This window comes from Girardinichthys multiradiatus, chromosome 12 (assembly GCF_021462225.1).
Source record: "Girardinichthys multiradiatus isolate DD_20200921_A chromosome 12, DD_fGirMul_XY1, whole genome shotgun sequence".
Lineage (NCBI taxonomy): Eukaryota > Metazoa > Chordata > Actinopteri > Cyprinodontiformes > Goodeidae > Girardinichthys > Girardinichthys multiradiatus.
The window spans coordinates 33,565,717-33,579,291 of record NC_061805.1 but is presented as its reverse complement, the minus strand read 5'-3'; the positions used below and the strand labels follow the sequence as shown (position 1 = coordinate 33,579,291).

Below are 13,575 nucleotides of genomic sequence, written 5' to 3'. Positions count from 1 at the left end.
AAAGAAGCAGAAATTGTTTCAGTCATCAGTCAGTCATTTTCTACCGCTTATTCCATAATAATGGCAGAGTACACCCTGGACAGGTCACCAGTCCATCACAGGGCAACACACATACAACCATACGCACACTCGTTCATACATTTAGATTGACCAATTAACCTAGCAGGCATGTTTTTGGACTGTGGGAGGAAGCCGGAGTACCCGGTGAGAACCCACGCATGCATGGGGAGAACATGCAAACTCCATGCAGAAAGACCCCAGGCTGGGAATTGAACCCAGGACCTTCTTGCTGCAAGGCAACAGTGCTACCAACTGCGCCACCATGCAGCCAATTGTTTCAATTACTTTAAATTATAACTAAATGTTTTTCTTAGTATTGGAACAGCAGGTGACTAGTTGTTGTTATGGGTCCAATGGCTCAGTACCAAGGGCATAAGAGCTGGTCCATTCAAGTTCTTTTGGAGGGTGAGGCTGTAAGCGGTTGCAAAGTACGCTACTGCATCGGGCTGGCACTGATTTTGAAGTTAGTGCCGGAAATACAGATTGTTTGGATTAAATGCATGAGAGGAAAGTAAGTGGGAGTTACAATGGGGTAATTTGGTGGCTCAGTGCTGTGATTTGATGATTGTTGCCTTCACAGAGATAGAAAGTGAAGATGCGGGTGTGAGTGGAATCATCTCATGACTCAGATCAGACACGAAGCAGGGCTGTACCACCGCGCATGGACACGCACACCCACATTTTTTTAAAATCAGGATCCAAACAGGACTCTGTTTCTGCTCAGTGAACTTACAACAATTATCTGGCCGATCAAATGAAAGCGGAAAATGAGAAAAATACATGGATTCGGCTTCTTTGTGAAAACTTAATTTTGAGTTTTTGAGAGCGGACCGAAGAGCTCCAGGAAAAAAAAACAAAAAAAAACGACTCCTGTAGGACCGGCTGAGGGGGCTGGGTCTGATCTGGTCTGGTCTCCAGCCCGTTTTTCAGGCACAAGTCCAAGAACGGACACAGCAGACGCAGCAAGGTCGGTAAGAATATTTTAAAATACAGTTTATGCTCTTAAATGATCCCTCAGTTTATAAATGAGCTTAATTTTCCAAACCATCACCGGGAAATCAAGTTATTTACGCATTTAAATACAACCAGAGACATCGATTAAGACACATTTCTCCCCTTGTTCCTTGGGACCAGTCTGCTTCAGCTCCCCCAGCATCACAGCACTGGTACAGATTTGGCTCGGAGGTTTTCCGCCCAGACGTCAGGCAGGCAGGCGGTGGACCTCAGCATTTGATCACTGGTTATTTCAGAGCCTGTGATCCCCGCCGGTCGGTGCTGCGTCCTGACGTCAGCTTATTATAAGGAGGCAACGGAACCGGAGCGGCGGGGCAGACAGCCGGGCTGAAGGGGAGAAAGGTGCGGAGAAACAGGCTGGAGGAGCCGGACCATGCTGATCTGATTCCTCATTGACAGGGCATTCTGGTAGGGCTTTGTCTACAATTATTTACATAGTCTGTTTGCCTACATGTAAGCATGTATTTGTGGGAAAACATGCGGAAACCTTAAGCTACATTTTTGGCATTACTTCGCAAATTAGAAATGTATCTTTAAGTAGAGGTGCAGGCAAAAATTTCCTCCTCATTTTGCTCTCTGGAGGCTGCTTTGCCCAGTTCTCAGGCACTGCAGTGAGGGGGGTCTCTCCTGCCCAGGCTGGCTGAACACAATAGAGATGCAGGCAGTTTATCAGCATGGTCTGCAGTTGGCTGAATCCTTCTATTTTTACTGCAGGAAAATCTCCAATATAAGAATGTGCTGAAGAGAAATTATTTTAGAGCTACCAGGCAGAGTTGATGAGGAGATGCCCTCTTGGTTACAGTAAGATGAGGGGGATTCCTCTGCTCCCCATCTCAGACTACATCAGCACCATATCACCATGGCAACAGTTGGTGAAACCAGCACTCTCTGTTCCCATTATACCACTTAATGGATCTCCAAAGGAGATATTTGGAGGGTGGATGTCAGATCCAGAGCTGGCCTAAGGTTGTCTGAGGTCCTGAGCAGAATTTCATTTGGGGGCCCACTTCCAGCTGAGCCCATTAAAATTATTACAGACTTGGGAGATTAGGGAAGAAGGGATGGAGTTTAATGTTTGTTCATAATTAATTTTTCCAAGTCAAGTCTTGTGTTCAATAGCTAAAAGTAAAATTCTTACATTAGATGCATGCCAACAAGGTTGTCAATGGCACTGCAATGTTCTAGGTTATGAATTTAAATCATAAAGTTTTATTCTTATGCCTAAATTAACTCAACACATAAAAATGTCTTTTTTTCAGAAAACTTTATTTAACACATAGAAATTTAATGAACTACTACAAATTATTTTGAAACGTAATTGGGTGTAATATTTACCATATTACAGATGTAAATTTCCATTTAAGCTTAAAGAAACAGTAGAAATTGAAGCAAACATGAGGTGCTTTTATTTTGAAGAACCACACATGTCTTTTTGTAATGACGTAAAATGTTTCAAAACAACTGCTCAAATAATCCTGGTTCTTTCTCAATTGCTTGCAAATTAGTACAGGGGCAACTGTGGCTCCATGGGTAGAGTAGTCGCCTTTCGATCCAAAAGTTGTGGGTTTGATTCCTGCCACATGTTGATGTGCCCCTGGGCAACGCACCTAACCCCAAGTTGCCTGCTTATCTGTGCATTGGTATTTGAGTGTGTGTGTGTTTGTGAAAAAAAAATGTAATGGCCAATAAGAAAGTATATTTAATACAGAAATGTGGGCCCAAAGGCAATCAATCTGAGGCACTGCAGAGGTATTAAGGAAGCCCAGGTTGCTTTTATAGGAATCTTCAGCTCAACTACATTTTTGGGATGGTCGTCTCTAATCTTCCTCTTGACAATATTCCATATATTATCTATTGAGTTCAGGTCAGGCCAGTTTTGCGACCAATCAGGCACATTGTTAACATGGTGATTAAGGTGATTGTTGGTACCTTTGTGAGTTTGGTACCAAGTCCTGCTGGAATATGAGATCAGGATCTCCATAAACCTTGTCAGCAGAGGGAAGGTTAAAGTGCTCCATTAGTTGCTGGTAGATGGCTGCGTTAACTGTGGACTTCAGAAAACACAGTGGGTCAACACCATCAGATGACATGGCATCCCGAATCATCACCGACTTTAGAAACTTCCCACTGGACTTAAGGAAAGTGGATTCTTTGCATCGCCACTCCTCCTCCAGACTGGGATATTGATATTAAAATGACATGCTGAATTTCATTTAATCTAAAAAGAGGACTTTTTAGTCCAGTTAAGATGCTTTAGACATTGTCTCTTGTCCAGGAGTGGTTTAACACAGGGAATTTGACCTTTTCTAGGCTATGTCCTGGATATGTCTGTGTGTGGTGACCCTTAAAGCTTTCACTCCAGCTCCAGCCTTGTAAATCTCCCCTGAACTCTTGAAAGGGCTATGCTTCATGGTTCTCTAAACAGTGTAGTTATTTCTGTTACATCTTTTTCTATCATATGTTTTCCCTCCATTTAACATTTATTGGTCCTATTCTATACGCTAATTGTGTGAAAAACTAAATTGTGGGTTTTCATTAGCTGTAAACCATAATGAACACTTAAAATATAACACTCTGAGTTTAATACATTTATTTGAGTTGAACGTTTTGAATTAAATTAGTGAAATCATTTAACTTTTTTAATAATATTGTAAGTTACTGAGATGAATCTGTGTATCATTCTGGGCAGCATCTGTCTAGATGAATTTTGTTAAACTTTTATTCTGTCCTTGTGAATCACCATTGACAGAGCACAGTCTGAGCTGAAGAGAGGGGCTTCTGAGTCCTGAGAGGTGCAGGTATGGGGAAGGACTACTACAAGACCCTTGGGATCCCCAAGAGTTCCAACGAGGACGAGATCAAGAAGGCCTACCGCCGCATGGCACTGCGCTTCCATCCAGACAAGAACACAGATCCAAACGCTGAGGAGAAATTCAAGGAAATCGCAGAGGCCTATGAGGTACTCAGTGACCCGAAGAAAAGGGTTGTCTACGACCAGCTGGGAGAGGAAGGTGAGGAGAAAATGGGTGTGGTTTTTCTCTAGGTTTGGTCACTGAAGGAAAACTTTCAGAGAGCATGCAGAAAAGCCTGTCGGCCTTCCTCCATCTGAGAAGCCAACAGGCATTACGACTGAGATAACTCAGGCACAGATCTAATATCGCATATGTGGTTCAGTCATTGAAGTAATAATTCTGTCTTCTCCATGTTTTTGTGTGTGTGATTGTTGGTTATTATAGAGTCAACAACCCTCACCATGTCCAATAACTTACAGTCCACCTCAGCTGCTAGTGTGGTGTGTGTATGAATTTGTGTGTTCGTATTTCCTGACAGACAGATGGGCTGAGATCATAGTGTTGTTGAGATATGAATAGCAGCAACTGTTGTAGTTTGTATTTGTGGGAGTGCGGTGCATGCATGTGTGTATTTGTGTGAGTTTGTTGTTTGCAGTGACCTCGTATTTCAGTCCACCAGCAGTACTGCTGGAAGATCGGTGATGCTGTGGGAATTTTCCCGCCCACGCTGGTTTGTTCTCTTAGCTGTTACCTATTGTCCGTGTGCTTTTTGAGCAGGGCCCTCTGTCTGCCCATCTGACATGGTGCAGACGTCCTAAACATCTTTTTATTATTTTAAAACCAGATCCTTTTTATTCCACCAGCAGAGATGTGATATGGCATCCATTTTTTCATTGCCCTCTAAACTTTGCATCATCAATAACACAGTAATACTGAAAGCTGACAATATCTGGGGAAAAGAGGCAGGAATACTCCCTCGCTGCACATTTTATCACCATGCATACAAGGTTTAAGGACCACAGGCCTGGGTAAACCTGAATTTAAAGGCATCTAAAGTCCAAAAAGTTGCACAACTGCATTTGTATTAAATCTGTGTGTCAAAAACCAAAAGACTGATGGGTGAAATGTTAAAATAAAGGTGTGATTGGAAAAATAAAAGCTAAAGAATGTAATTTAAATGTAAAAAAATATTTAACAAAATATACTAAAATATACTAAAAACAAATTTGACATTTAGAAAACTCTTTTCATTCTTAATTTCTTTTTTTTGTACTTATCCCGACCTAGGAAACAGTAATAGAAATATCATTATTTTCTAGGCTGTTTAATACAGGGGAAAAAAGCCTTGTATGTGTTCAGAGGTCCATGGTGTTTTAATGTGTGCTTCTGCGGTCAAGCATTTCTTAGTCCTCTGCTCTGTTGCAGGTTTGAAGACAGGAGGCAGCAGCTCTTCAGGTGCTCCTGGCAGCTCAACGCACCACTACACTTTCCATGGAGACCCCCATGCCACCTTCGCCTCTTTCTTTGGGGGCTCCAACCCCTTCGACATGTTCTTTGGCTCCAGCCGCAGCCACAGCCGCTCCAATGGTTTCCCCTTCCACCACGATCACAGCAACGGGGCCGAGCAGGACACAGAAATGGATGAGGACGACCCCTTTGCTCATTTTGGGAGACAGTTTGGCTTTCCGGGAGGAATGAACAATGGCTTTCCAGGGGAGGGCCGCAGGAGGAGGGGGGCAGCTCCGTCAGAGCGTTTGGGGACCAATCGAAAACACCAGGATGCTCCGGTGGTCCATGAGCTGAAGGTCTCGCTGGAGGAGATCTTCCACGGCTGCACCAAGCGCATGAAGATCACTCGCCGCAGGCTGAATCCAGACGGGCGGAGCATGAGGACAGAGGACAAGATCCTCAACATTGTCATCAAGAAGGGCTGGAAGGAGGGGACCAAGATTACTTTCCCAAAGGAGGGGGACGAGACCCCAGAGAACATTCCTGCTGACATAGTGTTTGTGCTTAAAGACAAAGGGCATGTCCACTTCAAAAGAGATGGTTCCAATGTCATTTATAACTGCAAGATAACCCTAAAAGAGGTATGTCCAACTTTTTTCATCTTTGTTTATCTTCTTATGTAGCAGTTCTTCCCACAGATTAGTTGCTAATCCTTTAGAGAGTGGGAGTTTGATTCCCAGTGGACCCAGCCAGGCAGAAATTTACTGCAACAGTGCAGTTTGGGAGATTAGGAACTATATGCAAAAATGACTCATACAGTGACTTTCAAAAGTATTCAAAACCATTTAACTTTTTTCACATTTGATCATATTACAGCCACACACTTTTGTGTATTTTATTGGGATTTCATGTGATATACCAACAAATATGAATACATAAATGGGAAGTTAGGGGAATAGATAAATGTTTTTCAATATTTTTGTATACACAAAAATTACCATTTAGGTTAGGTATGTTTTAGCAGGAAAATATCTAAAACATGCAGGACACTGGCCCTCGATGATTGAAGTTGCCCATCTCTGTTATAAAACAATATCCCCAGGCTTTGAACAGCTCAATGAAAATAGAAACCGTATGACACAGCTATAAACCTACCAAAACATGGGCATCCACCTAAGCTGATTGGCCAGAAAAGGCGAACATTAGTCAGAGAAGAAGCCAAAAAGTCCTTGGTAACTCTGGAGGAGCTGCAGAGATCCCCAGGTGTAAAAATATAAGGTAGCTGCAATATATGGTTTAAGATCCCCATCAAGGTCTAGAAAACCAGCAGCTGTAATTGCAGTAAAATAGAGTTCCAGAAACTGCTGACTTAAGAATACTGAATACAAGTGCAATCCACTTTTTAGATTTTTATTTGGTAAAAATTTGAAAGCCATGTTTGATTTTTGTTTTCTCCAAAATGATGCACTGATTTGGTGATTTTTTTTGTTGGTCTATCACACAATATGTAAATAAAACTTTACATTTGTGATTGTAATCTGGGAAAATGTAAAAGCATTCAAGGTGTATGAATACTTTTGCAATGCAGTTTATTCTGCTCCTTTTCTTTGTATCATTAAGTTCTAATGAGGTGGTTATAGATGTGTATACATATGTGGTTATTGCTGGAGGTCAGGATCAGTTGGAGCAGAGTTTCTGCCACCATGGTGTGAGAGAAGCAGCAGGAATATGGTGTCCTGGTGTGACAGGCATCGAACCTTCATCCTCATTTGTTATGTGCATCAGCATGAAATCATATGCAAACACCTAATACAGAACACAAGTATCCATCTCCTGGAAACACATTCAGTTAAAGATGGATTGTGTTGTTACAGTGGTGATAATCCCAGCTGCTATTATTGCAACTGGCAGGATATTTAATTGGCCACTCCTACAGTTTCGAGGGCAGCGGGTGCACCATGGCTTTAGTGTTTCCATTAAGGTTGCCTGGTCAGCAGTGTACATAGTCAAACTTATGGCAGGTGCTCTCAGAACCCCAGGGATGTCAGTGCAGTTCTTTCTACTCAGCCTAAGCCAATTTTAACAGTTTTCTTGTAAAAGATTCTGCAATGTTTGCAAATGACCACTGAGTAATGCAGCTCTGGGCTCACAGCCACTCTGCACAGACTAAAGCACATTTGAGCTGGATATGTTGTTTAAACTAACCTGCAAGCGATTAAGTTTGCCCTTCACAACTCCCACAGCTAAAACATTTTCATCTTTCCACAGGCAGATATGAGACTTAAGTCTGATGGAGTTAAACATGAGATGAGGCAGAGTAGGGGAAATGTGTCTGAGGTGGGGGCTGCATCCTGGGAAGTAGGTCAGATGATTTCGTTTCCAAACCAAAAAGGAGCTCATATACCATTCCTCCTTCTGCTGTGATTTCTTCAAAAATGCTGAGGAATGCTGCAGTGAAAACCCAGCATCAAATGTACACTACACATTCAACAGTCTGTCAAAACTGGGAAATATGTCATGCAACACATCAAATAAGCTCTGTCACATGGATAATTGCTGCCATAAATAAAAGCCAGCTTGTTAGTTCTAAGGAACAAAACAGAACTGTTAGGATGTGTTGATGTTCGGAATATGAGTATTAAATATTATGTCAGACTTTGACTGCTGGATTCTTTCCTAGCTATGAGGTTGCTCGGTTTTGTTTTCTGCCAGAAGCATGCCTCAGTAGACAGCCTTAGTTTAGTGCTGCCAAGCTTTCTCTACCATGCTGTGAGACTCATGGGAGACTTTCAGCCCTGCAGTGTCTTCACTGTGACAGCAGTCCCAATGTGGCAATATTAATCACTCAATGTGGTCCAATCAAAGTGGATGTCTTTTTTCCAACAGTATTATAACCACTAATGCAGATGCTAACTCTCTGAAAATGTGACATCACATGCTTTTTTAGTGATATTTGTGCTTAAATACACAGTTCACAATTTTTGAAGTGAGATTTTGTTAAACTCTTACCTGCAGTAAATAACTCTCAATTAGTTGGATCCAGAGGCAGAAGCTAAGTAAATCTCTACCATCTTGAAGCAATTCCAGTATCAAAATAGTCATAGCGGTTGATGCAAATGGTAGATATGGTGGGTCCATTGATCTTCCTGTATGAAACTGTATTGGGATAACTTATTTCTGTCAGATGTCCGAAACAATTTCTTTAGCTTGTTGAAAATCTTCAAAGCATTGCAGAGCTCTTGCAGGAAAACCTAAGAATTTAAAGCTAAGCAAAATCAAAAGGTAGGGCATTGTGATAGCTCTGGATAGCATAATTAAAGAAGTGACAGGTTTTATTGTATCTCCATGCAAGTAAGAGACAAAAACCAACATATTCCTCTACATAAATAGTATTCAGTTCGCCACAGGCTTCATCAGGCTTCATCCTTTTAGTTTGGTAGATCTTTTTCTCCTTTTTTAAAGTCGTTTTGGAGTAGTCAGCCGATAAAGCCACTTTTCTACTCCTGTAGTAGAATTGGGCCAAGAAATGACCACCCCAACACATGCATGTCAAATGTGCAGAATCTTATAATTTTTTGCATGATTTATGGTATCTTTCTGCTTCAGACGGTCTCCGACACAGTTCACAGAGAGTTAGAACTCAAGTCAAACTCAAGTCATGTCGCAGGGAATCTCTGTATGATTTAGTGATTATATTTCAATGTTTTTAGCAGTTATGGACTTCAAATGTTATCAAAATATTTTGTGTATTTATTGTAATGAAACGAAAAGTGATAATAAAATGTATTTGTTGTACATTTCATCACAATCTATTTGACAATACATCTTTCTCTGCATACAGCCTGAGCCTCACAAACATGAATATTGCTTCAAAAATAGAAAACTGACATTCTTTATCAAATAAACTCCTTCAGTACCCCATTTACATCAAGCAGTAATGTATCACTAAACAACAAACAATAAATTAATTCAATCATTTTCAAATACATTTATATTTATTGATGACATCATAATACCAGCAATGGAGAGCAGTATAAATCCCAACCATACCGTGAGTTTTTGGTGTTTGCAAACATTTAAATTGATCAAAATAAATCACAATTCTTAATAATATTTTTCCCCTAAATAAATTATATGATAATTACCCAAAGCATGTGCATGTTGGACTCCGGCAGGGCTGCCCTTTATCACCGGTCCTGTTCATAACTTTTATGGACAGGATTTCTAGGCGCAGCCAAGGGCCGGAGGGGGTCTGGTTTGGGGACCAGAGGATTTCGTCTCTTCTTTTTGCAGATGACGTGGTCCTGCTGGTCCCCTCTAGTAAAGACCTACAGCATGCGCTGGGACGGTTTGCAGCCGAGTGTGAAGCGGCCGGGATAAAGATCACCTCCTCCAAGTCCAAGGCCATGGTTCTCGACCAGAAAAGGATGGCTTGTCCTCTTCAGGTTGGAGGGGAGTTCCTGCCTCAAGTGGAGGAGTTCAAGTATCTCGGGGCCTTGTTCACGAGTGAGGAAAGAATGGAGCGGGAGATCGACAGACGGATCGGTGTGGCTGCCGCAGTAATGGGGGCGCTGTGCCGGTCCGTTGTGGTGAAGAGAGAGCTGAGCCGAAAAGCGAAGCTCTCGATTTACTGGTCGGTCTACGTTCCTACCCTCACCTATGGCCATGAACTTTGGGTTATGACCGAAAGAACGAGATCCCGAATACAAGCGGCTGAAATGAACTTCCTCCGTAGGGTGGCCGGGCACTGCCTTAGAGATAGGGTGAGGAGCTCGGCCATCCGGGAGGGGCTCGGAGTAGAGCTACTGCTCCTCCACATCGAGAGGAACCAGTTGAGGTGGCTCGGGCATCTATACCGGATGCCTCCTGGACGCCTTCCTCGGGAGGTGTTCCAGGCACGTCCCACCGGGAGGAGGCCCAGAGGACGGCCCAGGACACGCTGGAGGGACTATGTCTCTCGGCTGGCCTGGGAATGCCTTGGGCTCCCCCGGAGGAACTGGAGGAGGTGTCTGGGGAGAGGGACGTCTGGGCGTCTCTGCTGAGTCTGCTGCCCCCGCGACTCGGGATAAAGCGGAAGACGACGAGTACGAATACGATAATTTCCCAAAGATACTTTACTAATACTTTACAGACTTAGTGACATTAATTATTACTTAAATTGTCAACATTACTCATACTTTTACTTTTTGTGTTTACTGCTTTAACATTTTTGAGATTGGAGTTGCTGCAGAATGGTAGAGGTCTGCTTTGGTCTTGGTCTCTCTCAGACTAGAATCAGAATCATCTTGATTTGCCAAGTTTGTGCACACCAACAAGGAATTTGGGTTTGGTTCCAATTGCTCTCAATAAGGAAATGTCTCTCAAAAATATAAAAGAAAAATATAATAGCTGTTAGCTTCAGCCTCTAGGACCAACTAATCTGAAGTTATATTTACTGGGGACTCCAATATTTATCTACTGCAGGTAAGATATTGACTGCTTATAAACTTCATAAAAAACCTCCTATTAAAATTCCTTAACTATGTCTTTAAATCCAGTCAGTTATCACTGACAGACAGCTTTTCAGTCCATACTTTTGTGAGGACACCTTAGATTATAAGGACACTTTTAGGTTGCATCCTAAAGAAAAACCAAAACAGACTTTTTAAGTTTAAGCATGTAAAGATAACCATCATCGTGAATATTTGGCTCTTTCTAAAACAGGAAAAAGTGTCAGTGTTTGTTTGTTTGTTTGTGCAAGTCTCTGTGGTATTGTTGCCTGATCAGAGTCTTATGCAATCACTGATCAGATGGCAGTGTGTGTGTTCAGTGCCATGGCAATCTGTCTCTGTGAGTATGATCTACGGTAGTGAATGAAAGTGTTCAGAACTGGAGGATGAGCCTCTAAAACAGACAACAGTCCAAGTCCAAGGGTAAAGTATGAAGTGGGTGACAGGACTGGAAAAATGTCTGTGCTCTGAGACAGCTGCTCCGCTTGACCCGAAAGTCAACTGTCCATATTTACATCCCATCAGACGGTACAAGAACACCCACCAATGTTCCTAATAGAACATTTACCAAGAACAGACATAGATGTGCTCAGAGATTAAGCCTGTGAAAATGTACAGTTAGCTGGTGGAACAGTGAACAGGCAGCTTCCTTAGCAGTGACCTTTTGTGGCTTATAACTTTCTGCAGAACAACTGTCACATCTTCCCCATGACCAGAATATAAAATTTATGTGTTAAATATTTATAAGTTAATGGTCTTATATAATATTCAAGTTTTCTGATAAATTGAACTTAAAATGTTTATTAACTGTAAGCTATAATCTTCAAACTTAACAGAAATAAACACTTGGAATATATAATTTTGTGTATAATGAATCTATAGGTTTCATTTTTTAGATTTAATCACTAAATTAAATGAACTTTTTATGTTATAATTTGTTGAAATGTGTTCCACTAATTCACAATGAATGTGATTACAAACAGATTTAATTTATATCTGATATATATAATCCAAAATATAGTCTAAATTCAATTCAAATAAATGCAGTTCCTTGGTGTGCAATCCGGTCATATAGTCAGATTCAGACACCATTACTTGCAATACAGTTCAAACCTAATTATAATGCATTACAATATTATCATATGATGCAATTATGTTAAAAAAGTCTATACTTCTTTCAAACTCCTTGCACATATTTAGATTTTTTTATTGTTATACGTCTGTTTCTTTCTTTAAATTTCCATGTTACTATTTTGTTTATTTTCTCTTACTCTCCTGACCCAAACTTTTGCATTTTGTAACGGTGTGGTCATCTCGAATGGCTCTCCATCTGTCTCTTCACACCTGACTTTATTATTTTACTGCTTTTCTTTGTAACAGTTGCTTCTAAGCGTTATATAAAGTCTGTTGCTCATTCAGATATTTACTCACGGAGTTAAAATTGTTGTTTCTGTTCAGCCTAAAGATGCCCACCGTAAAGCCTGTGAAGTCGTTAAAACCCACAGGTCTCTGGATTCATGGTGCATTATGATAAGGAGATGAGGCTTATGTGTGTGTGTGTTCTTGCAAGCATTGCTGTGTGGATCTGACGAGTCCTCCTACTATTTACGAGCTCAGCCGATTCCTACCTCACTTCATTAGCCCAAGCTATGAGGGTGCTGCTAAAATTAGTCCCCAGTGCAATGCTGACACACTTGTGCACTCACACAACACACAAAGACCTAAAAACTTTTCCAGTGGAAAAAAAGTTGTTATTTTCTGTTCTCCAGACCCTACAGTGCTGTAGTAGTCAATGCTAGACGATCTTTAAAGGATACTCCTGTTTTTCACACACACACACTGCACAGAAAACACAACAGTGTTTGGCCTGTGATGACATGTTGGAGGGAAGATACACTCCAGTTTTGCCTCATGTAAACATTAGGTAATTAGGATATTTGTGGCTCTGGAATTCGTTTCTTTCTGAAAACATTAACCCTTTGTGTTTCCTCTCTCTTTCCAGGCACTGTGTGGCTGCACTGTTAGTATTCCCACAATAGAAAACCGTGTCCTCTCGCTCCCTTGCCACGACATCATCAAGCCAGGAACGTTGAAGCGGGTCAGAGGGGAAGGCCTGCCTTTCCCTAAGAACCCGTCACAGCGCGGTGACCTTATCGTGGAGTTTTCTGTCCGTTTTCCCGACCGGATCCCCCCTCAGTCCCGAGAGATAATCAGACAGCACCTCCCCCAGTCTTAGGAGGACCCCTCTGAGCTCTCCACCGACAAACAAAACTACCCATCATACAGCCTTGTTTGCTCATCCCATATTTGGCAGTCAATGTTTTAATATCTTGTGTTGATGCACACATCTTATAGAGACTTTCCAGCTGAGAGACAAAGAATGCGGACAGTGCTGGCAGGATTAGGTTTTAATTTTGTGTTGTACATGTTGTCTTTTGGTCCAAGCACACACACAAGTACCCAGATAGTAAAGCGGTGCTGAGGATGGCCTGTGCACAACTGTGGCTTCTACCTGACCTTCTTTTCTTAACTGTTTTTTTACAGATTTATTAGTGGTTTTATAAGCGGTCCTCCACTCAGATCCTTGTCTTTTTGTGAAAGGATAAAGTTTGAGGTATTTTTTTTAAAAGAAACCTTGTTGTTCTCCAAAATGTTTAAATGGGATTTTGTTGGTTAGTTTTACCTCGAGTGTGCCAGCAGCTTGAGTGTTTGTTTAGAACAAAGCCTCGTTTTAACATAACTTCAAAAAAAGGTCTTCAGTCTGTAGGTTA

The 13,575-nt window shown here is 41.6% G+C and overlaps 1 protein-coding gene across 2 annotated transcripts; it reads left to right on the top strand.

Moving 5' to 3' along the window:
* Positions 1 to 741: 741 nt before the first annotated feature.
* Positions 742 to 13,303, top strand: dnajb5 (DnaJ heat shock protein family (Hsp40) member B5). Of its 2 annotated transcripts, XM_047380605.1 has the most exons (5): positions 742 to 1,027; positions 1,195 to 1,482; positions 3,824 to 4,085; positions 5,292 to 5,956; positions 12,807 to 13,303. In XM_047380605.1, exons 3-5 carry the CDS (start codon positions 3,875 to 3,877, stop codon positions 13,038 to 13,040), a joined length of 1,110 nt encoding a protein of 369 aa, XP_047236561.1. In that variant the 5' UTR covers positions 742 to 1,027; positions 1,195 to 1,482; positions 3,824 to 3,874; the 3' UTR covers positions 13,041 to 13,303. The 2 variants fall into 2 exon arrangements, with proteins under 2 accessions (XP_047236561.1, XP_047236560.1); XM_047380604.1 differs by having other exon boundaries at positions 742 to 1,482.
* The last annotated feature ends 272 nt before the right edge of the window (positions 13,304 to 13,575 follow it).